At 43.7% G+C, this 22,430-nt stretch overlaps 1 protein-coding gene across 2 annotated transcripts in view; it reads right to left on the reverse strand.

Annotated features, from left to right (window-relative positions):
• Window positions 1–22,430, reverse strand: part of FRMD4A (FERM domain containing 4A) — a 300,096-nt gene that overhangs the window by 96,601 nt on the left and 181,065 nt on the right. For both annotated transcript variants that reach the window (XM_084811642.1, XM_084811641.1), the window contains exons 6-7: window positions 15,584–15,640; window positions 7,494–7,516 (exon numbers count right to left, since the gene is read on the reverse strand). In XM_084811642.1, the coding sequence (XP_084667768.1) occupies window positions 7,494–7,516; window positions 15,584–15,640 (80 nt within the window). The remainder of the gene's footprint in view (window positions 1–7,493; window positions 7,517–15,583; window positions 15,641–22,430) is intronic.

The raw sequence follows: 22,430 nt of genomic DNA on the forward strand, positions 1-22,430 counted from the left end.
CAAAATGATTAATCGGCTAAATCTCGCAGCCCTAGCTGGGTTCCTTTTCAGTTTGGTTTTCAAAGGGCTACACAAGCACATCCACACACAGGTGATACAGGATGCGAGTACCCAAATCTCTAAAGAACTTTTAAAAACAACTACCTTTTAAAAAGTCAGAAAACAGCCCAGCACTGGCGGTGTCTATGTGTGGGAGGGACGTGTTTGTACTGTTTGTCACCAATGATGCCACAAGCCTGATTTAAACGAGATGCCAGCCATAGGCAAAACATGTACAGTGTAGGTCAGCCCTATCCAGAATAGCCAATAGTGGGGAACATGGGACTTGTAGGCCACAAATTGCCCACCCCTGGGCTGCTTTACACAAGTAGGATGCTTTACACAGCCAGGATCACATCTAAAAGGTGTTCATCTTGCAGCATTGGCTCATATGTGTAAAGTGTCTGCACATCAGCATAGCATATACTGTGGGCACAAATCACTAGCATGATCATTTAAACTAGATTGCAGTCACTGTTGAATAGGCACTTATAACTGTCACCCAGCCACATGCCACACAGAACTGATCATTGCAATTGTGGTGCCATGGGGCAGGGCGAGGCTGCATTTCACAGTTATAAAATACTGTTAAATAAATAAATTTAGGAATACAGGGAGCTATACTGCAGCTTTCCCCAACCTGGTGCCCTCCAGTTGTTTTGGACTATATCTCCTAGCATTCCTAACCATTGGCCAGGCTGGCAGGAGTTGAAACCCAAAACATCTGCAGGGCACCAGGTTGGGGAAAGTTGCTATACTGTGTCAGAAATGTTTGACCCATCTAGCCCAACCCAGTATTGTGGACACTGACTGGCAGCAGCTTTCAGGCAAGCGTCTTTCCTAACCCTACTAGGATACACTGGGGATTGAACATGGGACCGTCTGCATGCAAAGCAACTGCTCTACCACTGAGATATGGCCCCTCCCCTTGCTGGTCGAGTGCTGTGAAAACATCGTATCCCTACAGCAGAAGCACTGTTTTTAGAAAAGATGTGTGGGCCTTCTACATCAAATGAAGAACAGGTGCATTTGTTTATTTGTTTTTAAAAAGGTCAAGAGTAGCCCCCAAATATTCATCACGGATCCAGCCATGAGTGCCCTATGGCTAAAATGAACTGTTTCAACGCTATCACAATTTACATAATTGCACTTGCTTAGACAGGCAAGGCTCCCTTTACCTGCAACCTGTGCCAATATATGTTTGTTTGGCTTGGTTATTCTTCTTCTGGAAAGCCAGGGCTTATACACTAGAAGGCAACTAAATCTTTCTTTGCCTCTCCAATAAAACCTTGCCCGAGCCCGTCATTGCCACTCAAGGACTCCTTGGTAGTTTGCCCAAAAGCAACACAGGGGGAATGTCTGGGAATTAAGATGAGGGAGTTTCCAGGATGGGAGGTTCAAGCCAAAGAGACAATGGTCGTACGTATGACAAACCTCCCTGTGACTAACAACACCCAGTCAAAGTGTCCAAAGCTTCCCTGGATCATTAGCAGTAGTAAATCAAACCTGTCATTTCTCAGACAGCAATGTTCACACCTCAGGAAACAGACCTCGGATTGTCCAATCCAGAGGTTGCTACCTGATCACACTTTACCCCATCCTACAATACAGCAACCTTCCCTACCTGGTGCCTTCCAGATGTGTTTGACTACAACTCCCAGTATCCCCCAAGCCAGCATGGCCAAGGTTGGGAAGGCTGCAATGGAGCCAGGCCAGGTCGGATACTGGGAGCCTGCCACTCACAGCAGAGGGCTGTTGAAATGGTTCTTCTGATGGCCAGACTAGTCGTAACAGGGCACCTACACGTACTTATCCATGTGTCTCCCTGACACACATATAAAGTGGGGCTGGGGTGTATTTTTTAAAACATACAACCAAGAGCACAGGGGAAAGGAGTGAAACCACCCCTCCCGCACCGTACCTTACTATGCTTCATCGTTTTGAGCCATTTCCCTCCCAGCCCAGATCTGATGCCCAAAGTGAGTCAGGCTGGGGAGAAAACGGCTTGAAAACAACAGAGCGCAGCAAGATAAGAAGGGGGAGGTGAGAGGGGATGGTCTCCCTCCTCTCACTTGCACACTCCATTTAATGTAAACAGATTCCCCACCCCATCACACTTTATATGTGAATGGAGCAGATGTGAATAAAATACATGCCCTGTCATGTCTCATTTGGCCCTGAGTCACTTCAAGCATCATTGGAAGGAACACAGCAGGAGGGCTAAAAAGCATCCAGTGCATACGTATTGCTGGAGTTTGTCGAGGATGAGCAGGTCCAGGGTGGGAGGACAAGGAAACTGCACTCTACCCTGAAGTGTTTGAGTCTGCACTAGCATTGTGGCATAGGCCTATAGGTTCTTTAGAATACACACACACACACACACACACACAAACACAGATGGCCTTGAAGAGTGTCTTCGGAGTCTTGGGGTGGGGGACGCACAATGTTTATCGTCACTGTCGTGGTGCAGTAAGAAAGGCTGTATGTCGGCTCCTGTAATTCATTAACAAGCGCTAATTGCTGAACTGCAAGTTCATTACAACGCATGAAAATTACAAACTGTACATTTCCATTATGTAAACAAATTGCTTAGTGGTAAATAACCCCTCTGCTTTTCTTCCTGTCTGATTATACCCATTTAGTACTCTTTCGCTAGATGCTCTTTTACATCTACTTTGTCACATTTCCTGACTCAAAATGCCAAAGATGGATTGTTAATAGCTACTGTTCATGGAGACTCCTTTGTGACTTCAGTCTGAATTAGCATATTTGACCATTGGCAGTATTTAATCATTGACATACAATGTGGTTTAGTATTTGACGTGATTTGATAGCTGACATGCAGTGGTGTTTATATAGATTGACAGCTTATAAGATTTCATGTTTGACACTTGCCAAAATCGCTAGACATGACACGTGAGATCTGTGAATGGATTTCCCGCTTCAAAAATAAGCAGAAAAGCTGCTGATGATGCCTGATTCAGGTCAGAGCCACAACACTTGGGGAAATGGCAGGGCAGGAAAAACAGCATGGCAGGGTTTTTTTTAACCTTTTCCTGCCATGCTGTTTTCCCAATTTAAAGAAAGCCCCAGCTGCTTTTAAAGAAAGCCCCAGCTGCTATTTGCCCAGTGGAAGAAAACATACATACCATCCAGAGCTCCTGTTCATAGATCTCTCACTTTCAGTTCAGAATTTTGAACCCAAAAATATAAATGCAAAAACAGATTGTATTTCATCAAGTTCTGAAAACTGTTGGCAAAATTTGGTTCAAGCTTTAGGGCATGCTTTAAACTGGGAAAATGGCATTCCACCTTTCCACTACAAATAAAAAAATATTTTTAAAAATTGTAATACTGCTCTCATGCTAGTGGGACCTATCACTAGAGCAATGGGAACCTAGCCCTTCCCGAAGCAATCAGAAATGGTGTTTCTATTTGTTTCTGGAATGATGCAGGTCAGCAGAGCTCAAAGAAGGGAGGCTCCCATGAGTGCAATGGAACTAGTGGAAGCACAATGGCATGGCCAGTGGTCAGGAATACTGGGAGTTGTAGTCTAAAACAAGACCAGGTTGGGGAAGGCTGTTATAGAAGGATCTTGTTTGTGAGGAAGGACATTGTTGGATCATATACTCGTATATTAATGGCTGTGTGGAACCTCTGTTTTAATTGCACTTCCTGCTAAATGTGGAAAGACAATGCCTCAGCTGTGTTGAAGAGCTCTAGTGTGGACGCACCTTTTCTGAACTTATTCTCCCCTTGTGATCCCCCCCCCCACAACATCAATAATGGGTTCCTCAGGTTGATATGCTGAGATTCTCATATGCAGTTCCATGCAGCCTGCTGCTCCATGTGAGGATCTGTGAAGAGGGGTGCTAATCCAACACTGACATTAAAATCGGAATATTACAGGATCTCTCTCTCCTAAAATTACACACAGAGAGTGATCATTAGAAGAAACCACCACCAGCTGTTTCAAAGCTCCATTTTTCCTGGATCAGGTCAGGATGATGACACAGTGGGTATATAGCAAGTCCCACAAATTCAGTGAGGATCTCTGAGGTTCTTCTGAGATGGTTTGTTTAACTCTTGACTGCTTGAAGGAACAAGTCTGCACCTGCAGGAGCCCATCCTTCCCTAGAAATTTACACACAGAACCTCAGGTATTCTATGCCTACTAAGTGGAGACGGCTGCCCCAAGATTGAGGGCATGGTCCTAATGCAGTGATTACCACTTGTGAGAGAAAAGCAATCTGCACATGCTCAAAGGCCCTCTCCTGTATTATTTCTTCACTTATTGCAAGGCTAAGCTATAGGTACTGGGGCTCAACACTAGTTCAAATTAGCCCCGTATTACCTATACTACTGCTGCTGCTAACTAAAGTCCTCAAAGATTAGGTGCTGTATAATGACTGAGTTAAAAAGAGCAAACCTTGTGCATAGGCTTACAATCTAAGAAGGTAATAAAGTTTGAGCTTCATACAAGTGACTTTCGTTTACCAACACAAAACTCAAGGTCACTTTATGGGAAAATATAAGATTTCCCAAAGGATACATGCTGCTGGCGGCCATGGAAACCATGAGCTTCCTGTGGTGTTAATATATTTATTATACACAATTTAAAATGTGTTTTAAAATGTAAGTATTTCTCTTAATGAATGGGTATTATGGTAAAAACTCTTAATGAATGGGCACATGGTAAAAACTAATGTATGAGTTTATCCTCAGAATAAATTAATAAGTTTGTGGCCCAAGCACCTATGCATTTTGACCTCTTGTCCAAAAACTGAACAACTTTCAAAGGGCTTGTTAATTTTCCTTTTAAACAAAACAAGCAAAAACATTCAAAATTGACCGAGTAGCAAGAATCCAGACCAGTACTGTATCTGCAGTTATGTAAACTTGTTAGGGGAAAATACCTTGAAACCTGACGCAAGGAACATTCTTTCTAAAGAACTATTGAGAGAAGTTACACAGTGATGCTTTTATTGACTCCAGGGCCTTCAAATAATTACTGTCTGGCTCTCTTCGGAATCCATGGATTTGATGCAGTCTATTGATAACAAAATGTGGCTCTTCTAACTAGTATTTTTGTTGGTAGAGAACCATGGGATTAGAATCCCAGTGTTCCTAATCCTATTATGTAGATACTTCTTTCCCCATCTCCCCCACCCTCACCTTGGCAATCTGTTCACTTGCAAGTGGATGTAATTTTAATGAGCTATAATTTATTTTAGGTAATTCATATTCCACTTTTCTACTAAAAATAGAAAATTACTAAAAATGTATAATACATTAAAACATAGCAAAACAAACAAACATAAAAAGTCCCACAAAGCACCTGATATAGTGACACCCCAGATAATGTGGGAAACTCAAATGGCCGACTGCTGATCTCACTATTGCTGCCAGGTAAACTCACTGAAGTAGGAAGGGGCCCACCAGCGGGCACTTTGCTGAGGGTCGCCTCGAACCTTACTGAAAGGTCTTACTGAAGAGAAGGTCTTACTGAAGACCTTTGGCTTTCAGCTGGCTGACCAGAACCCTCGCCCGGCATTGGCTTGGCAGTGGAGATGCTTTTGAATGTTTGTGAATATTCCTACCACTCTGAAGTTGAAAAAAATGGTCAGCACTGACGACAGGGCTAGACGAAGCTGGAAATAAGTTCAACAGAAAAATGGCAAAACTATGGATGTACTGTTCATCTGTATGAATGCTGTACATGAATGGTGTGTATGAGCAGTGTGTGTATGTAAGTACTGCACGCAAATTGTGTGAATGCTGTGTGTGTGAAAGAGTGAAGTGAGAACGGACACAGATAAAATGTTCCTTTTTATGTGGGTTCCTTGAAAGAGGAAAAAAAAGGCAGGATATAAATGCAATAAATAAAAATAAAATGTTACACATAAAAGCACAAAACTGCAAATGTATGTAGTTTCTACTTGTTCGTGCATGTTTTCTAAGTAACAGAGATTCTCATTGCTGTGTTTAGTTCTGGGTGCTTTACTGCAAACATTGAACTAAAACTGACACAAGCTGTCAACAATCTTCCTCTGTTGTTGCTGCAATAAATCAACTTGCATGGTAAAATATCTAAATGCTTCTCCTGGCCCTTGAACTGAGCAGTGCTGCTAATGACTAAGCAAATCTGAAAGTTTGTGAGTTGAGAAATGAAAGCAAGAACAGGCTTGTGTTTCCTCGTCACAAACATGTCAGGATTTCACAAGCTGCATGAGGTTCTGAAAGTGATGTGTCAAGGTCTCAGGACTTCCAACTGTCAACTGTGGGTGGCATAATTTTGCATCCTTAAAGTCTGCAGAATTAGGTATTTGTAATGGTGCATTTTATACGCTTCTTGCTTTTCTTTAAGATTAAATTAATGTGGGGGTTTGTTAAAAGTACTAAATTTGAAAGCATGTCAACTAGGAGCCCTCTGTATTTGGAATCAAAATTAGCCTTCGTGACTAGGGAGGGAGACAGGCAGAGAAACCATCTTCATGTTGCTGGTTGAACTGTGATCACACCCACCGTACAGCATCAATTATCCTGTGAGCAAACTCACTTCCAGAATAGACTAGAGCCCTATTCAGGCGTTCTGTACCTGCACAGGGCAAATACGCAATGAGAGCACTCCAGCTTCCCCCTCCACTGCTGCATTCACCACTCATGGAGGGCGACTCTCTGAAGAGGAGAACTCCTTGTATCTGTGGAGTCTCTTCACCCAAACCAGAACACTGGAAAATTGGAGATTGAAAATACAGGAGGCTCTCATCTTCAGACAGTCACTCTCCATGAGTAGAGGGCAATGAACATGATGGAGAGCGGCAGGGCTAGCCTGCTCCCTCTCAGAGCATGTTTGCCCTATTCAGGTACAGAATGCCTGAATGGGGCTTTTATGTTGCCATGTAACTGGTTTTGAGGACATGGTTGTACCCTAGTCAGGGGGCACAGGTTTCTTATTAGCTTTTCCAGGGCTGCACTGGGTCCAGGGGCTATAAGCTGTGGACACCGATGTAATTTATTTCATCAGCACTCATACCCATCTTGTTCTTGTAAGTGAACTCTGAAATCAGACCAGTGAAGAGAACTGTAGGCCTAATATAGTCACAGCTTGAGTATACTTTTAAAACAAGTGTGCCAATTCAATGAATTACAGTAAGCCTAGTCATTTCCTCCAAAATTTCCCTCTGCTGTATGGGGGAAGACTACTGTATTTCCTGAATTCCACAAACACATCTTTATGAATGCAACATTTATGAATGCAAGCAAACAACTTTATTTGCTGTATGTGCTCTAGTCAAGCGTTTCTTGGATGAGTGGTTAGTGGAAAATATAATGCCTAATGTATAACAGTGCTAAGATCTATAATATATAATTACAAGGCACATCTTCTAAATCACTGGCAATCACATTTCTTTTAAAATAATTTACTTGAAGAATATTCATGCAAAACTCACCTTGAAAAATCTCCTTTTGCTTCCTGTAAAATTACAAAAAGGGGGCAGAGGGGGAAAATATTACTTTATATATATATATATAAATATGAAGAAAATATATATTTCTAGATTTATCATCTAAAAGTATTAAAGTGTTTTTGTTAACATAAATGATCCCATCTTCAAATTAAAGTATCACCATATGGTTGGGTCCAGACCCAGTCATAGTTAGAGCAGACACAATTATTTCAGTGGGTCTACTCAAAGCATGATTAAGTCTGGTTCCAATCCATTGGGTTTATCTATGTCAACTTTCATGACAGTAGTCAGGTGCCTTGTAGGTGTACTCTATATGCAGTTAAGCAAAAATGGCCAACTTTGGTTTTGGGCAGTCTTTTTTAATACTGGAATCCCCATGGACCACCAGCGTGTCTTGTATTTATAGTTTAAGATTTCATATTCAGCATCTCTGAACAATGAAGTGCATACCTACGCCGTGTAAGTCAGGGGTGGGCAACCTGTGGTCCTCCAGATGTTGTTGGACAGCATTTCGCATCACTTCCAGGCACCATAGGTAATGGTTAGGCATGATGGGAGCTGCAGTCCAACAACATGTGGAAGACCACATGTTGCTCACTCCTGGTGTAAGGAATTGTAATCCTGTAAAGGTTGCAGGGATCTCCAACATATATATGTATTTTACCCACCTCACAACATTCCCAGAGTTCTTTGGCAGAATCTATAGTAATTAAACACAGACTTGTAACTATCCACTAGCCTTGTCACCTGTGGTGAATGAGAATTGACTTCAGGCGACCAAACAGAAAATTTGGTTGGTTTTCTTCCCTCAAGGGACTAATATCAGTATCAGTATGTATGCCAGGACTGGCTAACATCAGTATGTGTGGCAAGCATGCCAGTGAAGTTTCTGTGGGCTAGTAACTTTTATGACGTTTGTGCAAGGCTGAAGCATAATGTTTTACATTTGTAGCATAGATATGCCTTTATATTCTGGTTTAACCATGGCAGAAAGTAAAAGCCTCCAAAAAACCTGGCCTCCAAATTTGCTTCCAAAAAACCTGGCCCCAGTTCAACTTTGTGCAAGCATAGATGTGCTTTTATTGGGGCCTTGGATTCCTTTAATAGGTTAGGCACATTTGGGACAGCTCAGTTTCTTCTTCTATTTTCCTTTGGACACAAATATTCTTTTTGCAACATTTGCACTTCCTAAGCCACCACTCAAGGGAGCCCAAAACGTTTGTTTTAGATGTTTCACGTGTGGGAACATTGTGACTTAACTCTTACACATCAATCCCCACCATTATAACAAATTTCTGCATGTTTGAATAGTGCTGCCCTGTGCCATGGGATCAAAAGTGTAGTTCTGAATTCTGAAATGCCAAAGCTCTGATCCGGAGAGTGGTTGCACTGAATAGCAGACCCATCCCACTAGAGCCAGGGCTGTACGTATGGGAGGGCAGCCGGAGGAAGACAGGACACACAAGTCTGACCGCCTGAGGGATATTCCAGGCCTCTTCCTTGAATGCTCTGTTTCGTTTAAAAAAGAAGCTCTAGTGATTGTATGTACAGAAATATGTGCAAAATGTTTGGGAGGTATAATTTATAACAGATTGCTCAGCAAGATGTCAACCTGGACCAGTGTTCTGATCAGTGAGTACATAGGAACTGGCAGGGCTGGCCCAAGATGTTTCGCTACTTGAGGCAAAGGTCAAAAAATTCTTTGGTCAAAAGCTGACCAGACTGGCAGTTGAACTGGCTGCCTCAACTGCCCCTGAGGGTAGCAGGGTAGCTTAGGGACACAGGGTAGGCTGTGTGATACACATACAGCTCTGTCTTCCAGCACCGTGCTGCTCCTCTTCACCGCCCCCCCCCCCCCAGAATCTGCCGCCTGAGGCTGAATGGTTGTAATGGTTGCAAAGCACTTGGGTACTTGACACATATTTACCTTTTTATGTTATTAAAATAATGTAATACATTGGATCACTTCAAGCATATTAGATGACTTTAATGTAGGCTTTTGGTATTTCGCATCCACTTTTGTTGTTGCTTCCCATACACAGCTAGGTCTGACTAAAACCCCAGAAGTTTCATTTTCCCTCCGACTCTAGGCTTACTACACTCCTCATATGGGAGGCTATGATCTGTTGTCTCTTGGATATTTATATTCAAGAGATCTCATTACCAGAGAATTCTATAAGGGCACAATCCTATGCAAGTTTAGACAGAAAAAGGTCCTACAACTCCAGGCATTCCCCAGCCAGCACGGGTTCCCAATTGGCTAGTGTTGGCCGAAGTAACCATGTAATTCTTAAATCTGGAAAAGACCTTGCTAAGCAAACCTCCTGCTGTTAAAATGCATGATACGTAGAAGTAATATTTGAGATCCGTTGGCTCCAGAGGTTTTGTTTTCCGTCTTGGATTTGAACGTCTATTTGGTAATTGTCCAAGCTATTCAGTAGAATGCTCTTTTCAAAACGCTAACTACAGCTTATTATCCTTGTTGCTAATTGTAAAAATAGCAAGCCTGAGATGGGTATTCATTCGCACAGCAGTAGGCCAACGTGGCATGGCTGTGAGGCTTTTTCAATGGTATCTTTCTCTTTCCCCCATGATTTTTAAAATCACGCTATGTTGGTTGTGGCAGTAATGTTCCAGTGCAAACAGAAAGGACCCCAATCCGGAGAAAGTGAATCAAGCTTAAATCCTACTGAAATCCACAGAACAAATTAGCTGTGACTCGTCCCATTCATTTCAATGGCACTTAAGCATGACTAACTTTCTTTGGTTCGTGGCCTTAATCTGGCACAAAGAGCCGACAACACAGCTGCTACTCAGGTGCTGAGGAGAAGCCCCTAGGCTGCACAGAAGTGCCACCCAAGACTCCTTTTCTGGATGGAGAGAGGGCTGTCTACAGCAGGTGTAGGTAACATGGTGCCAGTATAGCATCGGACACCTTTCTTAGTGCCTGCCAAAGTGCCCTATCCCCATACTTTTTATTTAATCTTTAAGAACTCCTTACCAACAGCTGGGATAACTTCAAAGCAAAGTGGGGGCCTCCAGCAGCTGCCATCTTCATTTCCCATGAATGCCTCTGGGCTACAACATGAAGTACAGAGACAGTCTTAGGAAGTGAAGATGGTGGGTGGCTGCAGGCCAATGCTTTCCTCTGCAGTGCACCCAGCCTCCAAGGAAGATAAGGAGAAAAAGGGAAGAGGGACCCTTGTCGGTTCTGTCTGGTAAGCCATTTTGTGATGGTGCCCAGGACAGTTTCTCAAGTTGCCCAATGTGCCCACAGGCCCTAAAAGGTTGCCTACCCCCGGTCTACAGGAGGGGTTGTCAACTGTATGGGAACACCACCAGGCACAGACAGTTGTATTCGTAGAGCCACCAGAGTGGCCATAGTAAGATGAAGTGTTCTACCCACTCCACACTAAGCAGCCAGGAATCGCTATCTTCTGTTTAGTGCTGAGTGGGTAGAGCACTTCAGTTTTCACGTGCTTGTCTTGTTGCACAGGATGCAGCTATTGTGGCTATAGCAGAGGGCTGTGATATATGTGAAGGGGGGGTCCCTTTTGTTTTAAGAATTGCCATCACAATAAAGCAGGGAATCCCGACCTTTTTTCTGGGTTTGGGCCAGAGATGTCCATCCACAGTCAGCAGCAATTAATTACACCACAAATATTCCAAGATGGTAAAGCACTTCACTCCCATTCAGATGTTTCTTTGCACTATTTTTTTTAAAAATTGCATTCAATTCCAGATATCCAAATGCCATCTGAGAAATTATATAAGCACAAATTTGCGCAATGTATTCTGCAACTTTTTTTTGTTTGTGTTTTTTGCTATTTGGCACAATATATTTTGGGCTCCAGCAGTCAGTCCTTGTCCCCAGCTGTTGAAAATCTTACTCAGCCACCACTCTGGCATCAGAGGTATTGCCCACATACTTTTAAGTATATTCCAGCAACTGTAAGGGCTACAAAGTTGGGCATGTTTTTACATGAAAGCCATCTTTCTCAGGAAGGACGAAATCTGTACCTTCTACCATCCTGTGCTTTTTTCTGTGCTCCTGCAAAATTGCACCAAGCTTTCCTAAGTTTTAAAAAGGGAACATTCGAGCCCTCCTTAGGGTTTGCAATGTTTCTCAATCACCTGTGGCCACAGACTAATCCAGTTATAGTCCAAACTTGGAACTAGAGTGCCTATGTGTCCTATTTTACAGAGGACAATCCTTTGTTTGAAAGGCTATTAAAGGATAGTCTGGTATTTAAGGGTGAGGAACTCATGACTTTCTAAATGTTGTTGGATGGCAAGTCCCATCAACCCCCAGCCAGCATAGCCAATGATGAGGGATGAGGGAAGTTGGAGTCCAGCAACATTTGGAGGGCCACACGCTCCCCAGGCCTGATCTATTTGAAGGTGTTTACACTAGGCCTGTACAATGTTTGACCCACCAAGATGAATGCAGCTAACCAGCTATGTACCATGGGCCACCAAAATCTCAGTAAACTTCCTTGTTTTGCTGCCTGCTAGGGGCAGCAAAAATTGTGTGTGTTTGTGTGAGGTACTTGGGTGTCCATAAGACCTATTTTACACAATAAATTACAATCAATGCCATTTACTTGTGGATATTTGAGCTCACTGATATCCTCCATGTGGAATTATATACCCCTATTTTCTAATGTTTTGTTTACTGAACCTGTCAGTAAACCTTGCCAAACCGGTCTGTACTCCCTGACCATTCCTGCTCAGGAAACAAGAGACAAACTTTATTTATTATGGTTGTATCATAATATGCCAGATTTTTTGTAACTATCCCTCACTGTCCCTCCTTCACTTCTGAAGCAGAGTTATGCTATGGAGGTTTTTTTAGACTTAACTATTCCTGCAGTAATTCAAATTAATTGATTGCTAAGGTGCCGAGGAAACGTTTGTGAATGTCTAGAGTAGAATTTATAATTGTGTTTGTTAATTCCAGTTAATTGGCAATCAATTAACTGGGGCTACAATGGAAAGAAAAAACAACAACTTTATACTGCTCTTGGGGCTAGTGATCTCCTTTCCTGCTAATTATGTCATGGGGCTGGCTTCCAAATTGTTATAACAAAATACGTAACTATGAAAGCCAATGGAACTGAATGGACATTTCACTGGTTTTAATTTTATAATGCAGTTCTTAACCACTGTAGATCGAAACACTCTTTCTTATCTCATTTGACCACTAAGATATATGAAAGACCGAATACAATGCCAGCAAATTTTGAGTTGGTAGCAAGCTGTACTCAGTTCGAGCAAACAGGATTGACTAAATGGGGTGCAAAGAATACGATCGTTAGGACTGTCTGAAATTTGTTTGTTGAGCATCCACTGTTACATTCCTTGCAAGGAGGAAGGCTCAAGTTCTTTTCCCCTGAAAAGCAACTGCAAAAGCACACATCTGAAGGTCCTTCAGGCTTCTTGTCAAGATGTTCTCCTGACTGAGTAAACACAGAAGGATCCTCCTCACTAACATTTCCAGTAGGCAGAAATTGTTCAGGGAAAACTAAATACTTTAGGGTTCCATACAGACCTGCCTCCACAATTGATCTGTCACAGACAAACTGAATTATGAGTCCATATTGTGAGTCTTGCTTATCAATGCCTGCTTGTGCCCTCACTTGCCCACGACTACCTCCTCCTCCTCTCGCTGAGGAAAATTAACAAAGTGCCCCATAGCTGGGTGCCTGAGACAGGAGGTTTTTGGTGCCAAAGGTATATGTTTTTTTACTCTCTCTAACTGCTGTGCTGGGGGTGGGGGATGGGGGATGGGTAAGAAGAGATTTTCGGGAAGGTCGCAGCTGGAGAAGGAAAGATTAAACCTTCCTTCCCCTTAAAGGTCTGGATCAGCCCCTCAGACTTACTTTAAGTAAATAAAAACCCCATGTGGCGTTCCACACCACATTTCAAATGTAACATGTAGCTTGACCCTCAGGCTCCCATCTGAAGGGAACTTTGTTAACTTTCCCCAGCCAGGTACGGCAGCACGTGGGGGATATTCTAAATCAGGGGTGTAGAATCCATCCTCCAGAGCCTCCTGGAGGAATCTCCCCAGCTGGAATCCCTTCTGTTATCTCCAGTCTGAGATCTGAAGTAACCGCAAGGATTCCCCTGTGCACTGCTCTCCTTCCCATATCTCAGATTGGAGATGTGAGCAGCCATCGTCCTGGGGCCTGCTGAGTCACTTCGTGCAGTGCTCCCACTGGGACACCAGGCACTACGCAAACCCAAGGACTCAGCAGAGCAGCTTCGTGCAGTGTGCGGCACCCCCATGGGGATGCCAGCTGCTGCATGAAGCCAAAGACTCAGTCAGTGCTGGCAGGATGGGCTGCTCCACCCAGCGCTGGTTGAGTCCCTTTCTCCAGGTCATCCCTCCATGCTGGGAGAGGCATGAAATTCCACACCTCTCCCAGCACAGAGAAAGCCTAAAATGCCTGGGGTTGGGGCTATGATGTCAGTGGGCATGATGTCATCTGGCCAATGGAGGGGCTGCTGGGGGCAATCCAGCCCCCCACACAAATACTGTTCTGCACCCCTGTTCTAAATTTTCTAAGACCTTAATTCTGGGTGTGGCCTACACTTTAAGCAGAGCTGAGAGAACAGGTCTGCTAGCTCTTCTAGAGGGAGAAATGCCTTTATTTGTAAAGGTATTCATTTGAAAAACATACACATTTAAAATTGTCCATTGGCTTCCACAGAGAGTTAGAGAAAAATAAACCTCCCTGGAGTGCCTCTTCCAGGTACCACTCAATGTATGCAGATGTAATGCTGAACTATGGCTTGTATTCGTTAACCATATGGTTACAGATTGGCTGCAAACCCAGGATGTGAAACCATGTAGGTCTGCAAACCATGGTTTGCATTAAACATTGTGAAGTGTTACAGCTTTACTGACCAAACCATAGCTTATGCAGCCCCGCTGTTTGCAAGGTGAAAAGCTGGTCTCACTGATGTCTCCATATTCAATGCCCTCAAGGTTCCATAGGCTAAACCTATGCTAAGCCATAGGCAAAACCTCAGCAGGCTAAACCATGGTTTCACTGTATATTTGAGATCTTAACCAGGGTTACGGGAACAAACAATGGCTAGCACTAACCATGGTTATGTCTGCACTGGGCCTTCCTGAAATAGCTTGCAAATTCAGCTTGAATTCAGCAAGGATTGTAACATTTGACTGGAGAAGGCCTGCACAACTGTTTATCCAACAAGCCCATACGCAGCCATGGATAGCAGCTCACCCTGGGCTCAGCAAACCTTCTGATTTTGCTATCTGATTAGGACTGCAAACACTATGGGAGTTGTCATGCATCTGGCATGCCACTACACATGGTAGGCTTTGTGGGTCACAAAATGTGCTGGCCTTTTCTGGCGAATGCAAGTGGGGGGCTCCAGACAATAGAAATATTGTGAAAGGACTGTATTTATAAAGAATTAATTCTCTATGTGCTTTCTGCTGTATGCTTTATCAACGGCAGGCCATCTCCTGCCTTAACAGCGATAGCTCCTGGTCCAGTACATGATCAGGGGCTGGGGTTGGACTCGATGGTCTTATAGGCCCCTTCCAACCCTACTATTCTATGATTCTATGATCCTGGCATGCTGAATTGTCCTGACAAAATCAGGCAACTGGCAACTCTACAGAGTCCCTTTTGGTAGATGGGCGGAATGTAAAGACTTGAAATAAATCAGTCCCTGGTTGTTTCCTTCCCGGCAAAATGAGGACTACTTTGCACATTGTGCTTTTTATTCTCAGCGTGACTCCTACAAATCTCTCCCATGTTTGCATGTTCAAAATGCCCTGACCAAATGGGAACTGCAAGCAATGTGCTCCCAGACAGACTGGTGAAGCACAAAGCCGGCACTGCATCCTGCAAGTGCTGCTGGCACAAGGGCAACTATGTGGGCACACGCGAGCCCACTTGGGAGAATTTGCTCTGAGGCATGGATTAGAAGAAAAATTAATTTTCTTGTGTTTGAATATTTGTGATTTCAAAAGAAAATCCTTAGTGACACGCCTTGAAATGCAAAAACAACAAATCCAACATTTGTCTTACCTGCAAGATGTATGCAGCCAATTCAAACACAACTTCACTGTCAACCTCAATGAGCTCCTTATAAGAAAGAAAGGGGGGATATTTATTTATTTATTTATTTATTAAGACAATTTCAAGACCACCTTTCGGCCCTAATGGCAACTACCCAATAGCAAGAACATAACTGATTTATTTTAACTCTTCCAAATAGAAGCTGTGCCTCCTTGTTCACAGTAAGGACTTGTTGCATAGAAGTGATTTGCTTTACAGTACATTGGAGAAGTTGAAATCTGTCCCCCATGTTATATGTGGGTAGATTTTCAATTGCTTTTCTTAAATATTTTCAGTTATGCTCCAGGAGCGACACTGACCCTATTTTGTTACTTTGAGGGCTTCTTGTAGTTGCCGCCTTTCTTTCTGGCTGGGCCCCTATAATAGTTGCATGAAATGCAAAAATGCAACAAGGGAAGAATGTTTCCTGGCATAGAGATGCAGGGATAAGAAAAGTTTGACCAGTTGCATTTTTGTTTCCCATAAAGGCACAGGCTGAAAGTCAGAAGAAAAAGTGGCAAGGAGTGTCCAACTTGTATTCCTTTCCTTTCCTTTATTAAATTTATGAGTCGCCTTCTAGCAAAAGCTCTTAGGGTGACATACATAATAAAAGCGAAAATAAAACCAATGATCAAACCAATTAAAAACAATTGTGTAATAAAACACAATTGTTTCTAAAAGCAGCAACAAAAAATCAGCATTTAAAAGAGATAAATAACCGAACATCCAAAAACATGGAGAGGGTGATTTTAAAATGCAGCATTAAATGTATTAAAAATAAATAAATGTATGTTAGTATTTGACATTCCAAATACGGATTGCTCTTATATCTCAGGAAGTGGGAGTTGATCTTTAAGCAGCATCTTTAGCGAATTTGCAAGCGATAAGGAAGGTATGAATGCCACCTCATGTGGCAGAATGAGGACATGGCCAGATCTGGCTAATGAGGCAAAATATATCTGGCCGTTCTCCTCCACAAGCCCACTGAAATCAATGGGAGCTATGCAAGAGCAAAGGTGCCCAACTCCTATTCATTTCAATGAGGGCTACAGAGTATAACTTCGCACTGGATCCCGCCCCCCCATGTTAACGTGCGTGCGTGTGTGTGTCTGTGTGCATGTATACGTGTGCTTTTTGGATTTCCCATTTTGGGCACCTTTGCCACAAGCAATAAATAGCAAGGGATAACTAGGCTGATGCCCCAACTTAATCCGGAGACAAAATGCAGCTATCCTGGAATAAAATTAACCTTGAGTAAATGATGAAATGGATTCAGTTCTCATCAGAGTTCACAGGATGGTGGCTCACAGCTGAAAATGTGGGCTGATATTTTTTTTCCTATGGGAATTATATTTAGTGTGTCTTGAAATTGCTTAGATCATTCTTCTGGCAGCTAGTAAAAGTTTCTATAACCATGAGGCACATGTTGAAATTACTGAAACTTTGTCAGAGCTTTGATTTAAGGCTCAGGTTTTGTCCAAATTGGTGCACCCCACTGATGCTCTATGAACATTCTTCGGACAGCCGCTCATATTGGATGAAGGCCAGTCATCGCTCACCACAGATTGTTATGGCTGGGGCTCTCTGCACACCAGTCTTCCATACCTTAATACCACACAGTGTGTTTGCACCAACGGTCTAGTGCAGCGTTCCTTAACCTGGTGCTCTCCAGATGCTTGGGATGTGAACTCCCAACAGCCCCAGCCAGCATGGTCAATGGTCAAGAATGCTGGGAGCTGAAGTTCCAAACATCTGGAGCGCACCAGGTTGGGGAAAGTTCGTATCTGAGAAGTGTGCTCCATTTTATCTGCTCCCTTCCTCACAACACATGGACACTAAAGGTCTCCAGCCAAAGACTTGACTGATTGTTTCAACCAAGATGTGACTTTTATCAGTCTCTTGACCTCTTCAGCTCTTGAACAAGAGCACTTCCCCCCCCGGCCATTCTCTCTTCCTGCTTTCCCCTTCTAATGCACCCCAATCTGGCCTTCTCTTGTGTCCTTAATTCTCTGGACCACGCCACTTCCAATCCTTCCTTCCCTTGGCCTGCTGCCTTCCCTCAACATTGCTATTGCCTTTGGTAGGTCCCTATTTTTCCTCCCTCTTTCTGCTTCCAGAGGCCCTTGTGACTCAGCCAATGGCCAATTCTCAGCTCAGCCAATATTAGCCACTGACTCTTCTGCTTGCTCTATCCCATGGTGACATTTGAGCTGCACAGCCAATCACTACCATAGGCTCCATCATCATTATCCCCACCCAAAAATTCCTTAGTGCATTACAGTATTGACTGTTGTCCCACAGTCACAGATGAATTGCATTTTTATTTGTTGGCCTCTTTTTATTGTATAGTCAAGTATTTTTCCATTCTTGTTCCCACAAACCAGTTGCAAGACTGGGCTTTAGCATGTTCCAATCCCACTGACAGAGGAATCTAACCTCTGAATGGTTACTTTGCGTGCCTCTGCTGGCCTTTCTTATTTCAACCTTTGTTTGAATGGTTTTAATTCATATGGAAAGAAAAATGGCACAGAACACCCAAGATCTAAATTTAGATAAATGCAATAATACACGTCATTCAAATAAATGGCACACCTCATTTCAAAAGGCATAATAAGTGTACTGAGTCTGCCCCTGGCAAATATGAAGCAACAGACCTAATCCAGGTGCTTTCGTAGCCTTCTGCTGCTGTACCAAAGCCAGCATGCTAAGATAATGTCCTACCTTAAGCCTTCTATCACAATCCACTATGCTTAGATCCAGAGGTGAGTCTGTGACAAACAGACTTTCTGTCTTTGAAACTTCTCCACCTGTGTGCAGGGTGCTGTTGATGTTGTTGTTGTTATGGCCTGAAATGTCTGTACTAATGAGGTGCACCCAGGAAGTGTAATAAAGCTCAAGACAGAACAGGCGGGAGAAAGTTTGTGTTTGTCACATACTTGGGAATGTATGTGGTTCAGACTGGCACTCGATATACTGCTGGGAATTAAGTGGCCAGGTCCTAACCCGGACATCCTACTGCCCAGAACACGTTCTACCTCCTGCCCTGCTCATCTCTTGATCTTGCTGGCCAGCCCCCTCCTCTCTGCAGTCCAACAGAGTGGACAACGGGACCAGGGAAGGAGTGGAGCAGAGGAAAGACCAAGCTGCATTCTGCTTCCCAGCAGCAGAGCAGCTAAATCAGGGACACTGAACCTCAAGCCTGCGGGCCAAATCCGACCTGCTGGGACTCCCAACCTGGCCTTCTGGGGTTCCCCACATAGTGACATCCTCTTCCATTGGCTGCACCATCATCTTTCCCCCAACCACCAATCTTTTGATGGTTTCCAGCTTTTGCGCAGTCCCCCCCCCATTCTAAAAGGTCGAAACCTTGCCCCTAAGGCTTAATTACTGACAGCAAGAGCTTGAAGCTAAAAAATGATGATTTGCTCGGTGTTTTGGCTCCCACTTTTCCCCACTCACCACGGGAAAGCAGCCCCAGGGAGCTTCTCCAAAACTGAATTCAGTCCTCGGGCTGAAAGATGCTCAACACCTTGAGCTAAAGGTACAAGCAGAATCTTCCAAGTTGCAACTTCCTTGCAGATGTAAGCAGAGATGATTCTATCTCAGGCCTGCATGATTTGTGACCCATCAAACCACACACTACCCTCTATGAACATGGTGTTTTAGTGCAACATAAAAGTTTATATTCGTGCTTATATCTCACGATGGGGGAAAGAGCAAAGGAACTGGGGAGGGTGGGTGTACTCCTTAAGGATGGGCAGTTCTTGCTCTTACGCACTCTTCTGGGATGAAAAGTGAAGTGTATCTTCAGTTTTAATTCAGAAAAAAAGTCTGCCTTAGCTATCAGAAGTTTGGCTAACAGTGACCTAGGAGTTCTTGGAGGGGATTCCAAGAAGGGATTTTCACCATAAAGAATAACAAGGAGGAAGAGAGAATTATAGACCTTGTCAAGGGTGGGTTCAGGTTTTATTGCACAAAGGAATGGTGAATCAAGATAATTTAATCTAAAATAGCTTAGGAGAGGAAGGCAGGTACTTCCCCATTTAAAGTTATTTATATATGCATCACTCTCTGCCATTCACATGAAACTCCTGAAAGAGCTTACAACAAAAACAAAAACATACAATAAAATTATAATGGCTTTACACTAAACAATCACATATTAATCTTCATCTTGCAGAAATTAAAAAAAAAAGAAAACACAGCCTAAGCTTTTTCCTGGAATGACTCCCAAAGGTGCTTTATCTGGAAACCAACACAGAGCATTAACCATGCTCACCATGTGATCACCAATGAGCTGAGTAAGCACATCTCCGTCTTGTGAAGAGAGGTGGGATATTACTGCTGAATCAGCCCAAGCCGTTCTCTGTTCTTCCTGCCCTACTCCTTTCATTCAACAAAGCGATCTATATGGACAATCACAGCAATGTTTGTTAGGCCCCTTGGCTCTATGCCTGACCCAGCTTCCCTACTGATATACTAATGAAATATCCCTGCCGCACAGTGTTGAGAGATGAAGCAGCCACTTCATTAGGAGCTTTGCTGCATCTATGGATCCTCTATGTGAGTGAGTGTTCCTGTGGGTAGAAAGCACAGACGTCCCAGCAGGGGCCTGAATTTTACCCTTTTCCTATAGGAACTCAGGCTGCAAGCTACAAGTTAGCACTTGTTAGCAATTTACTTTACAAAATGATTAAGCAAATTGCAGTTGCTAGCCTTTTGAGATGTTGCTTAATGAACCACTATTAGGAAGGAGAAAGACAGTGGTTTTTCAGAATATTGAAAGTAGTTTGACAGAGGCTTCACTTGCCATGGTTTGCACATATTTCTTTTGTCCCACTGTTTGTCTTTGGCCAAACAGATTTTGCGGGGTGGGGGGGTGGGGCTTCAAAATTTATTTACTAGAGGCAAACGAGGTGTGGGTGTGCACTGTGTGAATGACCGGGCTATTTAACCCTAAAACAGACCATGGGTTATGCAGTGGGGTTGCATATTCAAAATGGTAGCCACACACGCCCTGCACGCACCACAGCCTCACTGTGGGGGTAAATAACCCACAGTGGGCTGTCATGTTGTGCTCCTCTGTGTGTGTGTGTGTGTGTGTAAACACCGGTTGTTTCGTCTTCAGCTTCAACCTTTACACACCATTGCTTCAGATGTTTGAAACAAAAGTGGAGAGAAGCAGCTAAGGACACAATTCTATGCATGTTTAGACCGAAACATGTCCTACAACTCCCAGCATTACCCAACCAGCCATGGAAGTTTAGAATGTGTAAAGTTGAGCATGTCTCACACATCCTCCTTCCCAGAGATGAATGTGGTGTCTCTGGGGAAAGCGAAAATGTGCAGGCTCAGCTCTGGACCAAGCAGTGGAAGACAAAGTGCATCTTCCTCCCTTTGTATTTAGAATTCCCAAAGTTACACTCAGTCATAAATTGTGCTTGGTAAACTGAGGCAAGCTCCACATTTTACTATTGAAAGCCAGCATGGTTTAGAGCAGGGGTCCCCAACCCCCGGGCCAGGGACTGGTCCCGGTCCGTGGCCTGTTAGGAACTGGGCCGTACAGCAGGAGGTGAGCGGTGGGCGAGTGTCTCTGTTCTTCAAGTAATAGGCTATGTAAATCTTTACGTAGCCTATTACTTGAAAAACGGGGACGCAAATGGCATCGGCTATGCTGGACACCATTTGCGTCCTCAGTCCGGGCGCAGCAGGTGGACAGCAGCGGACGGACCCGGACCAGCCGCCACCAGGTAGGTTCCGTCCCAGGGGGATTTTGGGGGGTGGCGGGGGGTAGTAATAATAATAGAAATAAAGTACAGAATAAATGTAATGCGCTTACATTTAACCATCCCCCCTGGTCTGTGGAAAAATTGTCTTCCACGAAAACGGTCCCTGGTGCCAAAAAGGTTGGGGACCGCTGGTTTAGAGCACGGCCTACTGCAGGGGTGCAGAGCCTCAGGCCCCGGGGCCAAATCTGGCCTGCTTGGGATCCCAGTCTGGCCCTCCCGAGTTCCCCAGATGTCTGCTCCTTCCCTGGCCCCACATCTCTTTCCACCAACCACTGATCATTTGGAGTTGTCCTGGCTATTGTGCAGTTTTGCCCCAAGTTGAAATGCCTGTACTAAGGCTTCGTTGCTGGCAGGAAGAACTTTAGCTAAAATATGCTGATATTTTTGGCCCTTTTGCCTTCAGCCCCACCCACTACTGGAACAAGGCCACCAAGAGCTTCTCCAAAATGGACCTTGGCCTTCAGGATGAAAGAGGTTCAACACCCCTGGATGACCAAGTTTTCAAATCCTAGCTCAAATCAATTCATAGGATGGCCCTGGACAAACCATATCTCAGCCTTATGTTCCCCATCTCTAAAATAGGGATTATAGCAATCTATTCAAGAGCGGATTTGAACATGGCATGATCACATACAGCTAGCTTAATACATTGGCAACTACCGTGTTTAGTTGGTGGTCCAGGAGCATTATAGCCACAGGGGAAATTGCATGGGCACAGCTACAGCCTACGCAACATTTCTTTCTGCAAATTCCTCTTAGCTTTCCATGATCCTGCATGTTCAGCTAAATGCAGAAATGACTGCATGCATTGTTCTGGCTGTGCTGGAGTACTATGCCCAAAGCCACTTATAAAAGGTTATGGCTGAGCATGAATGGATTGTCACTTCATGAAGCTTAAATGCCATGTAAGGACTAGTAATTTCAGTGTTAAACCTATCAAAAGATGTGAAAGCAAAGTCCCATGTATACGTCTCAGCTGAAGATGAATGATAATAAAAATAACAATAGTGAGTATTTATATGGTGCTT

Source organism: Heloderma suspectum, chromosome 7, assembly GCF_057233095.1.
Source record: "Heloderma suspectum isolate Gila_16-S chromosome 7, 16-S_ref, whole genome shotgun sequence".
NCBI classification, from domain to species: domain Eukaryota; kingdom Metazoa; phylum Chordata; class Lepidosauria; order Squamata; family Helodermatidae; genus Heloderma; species Heloderma suspectum.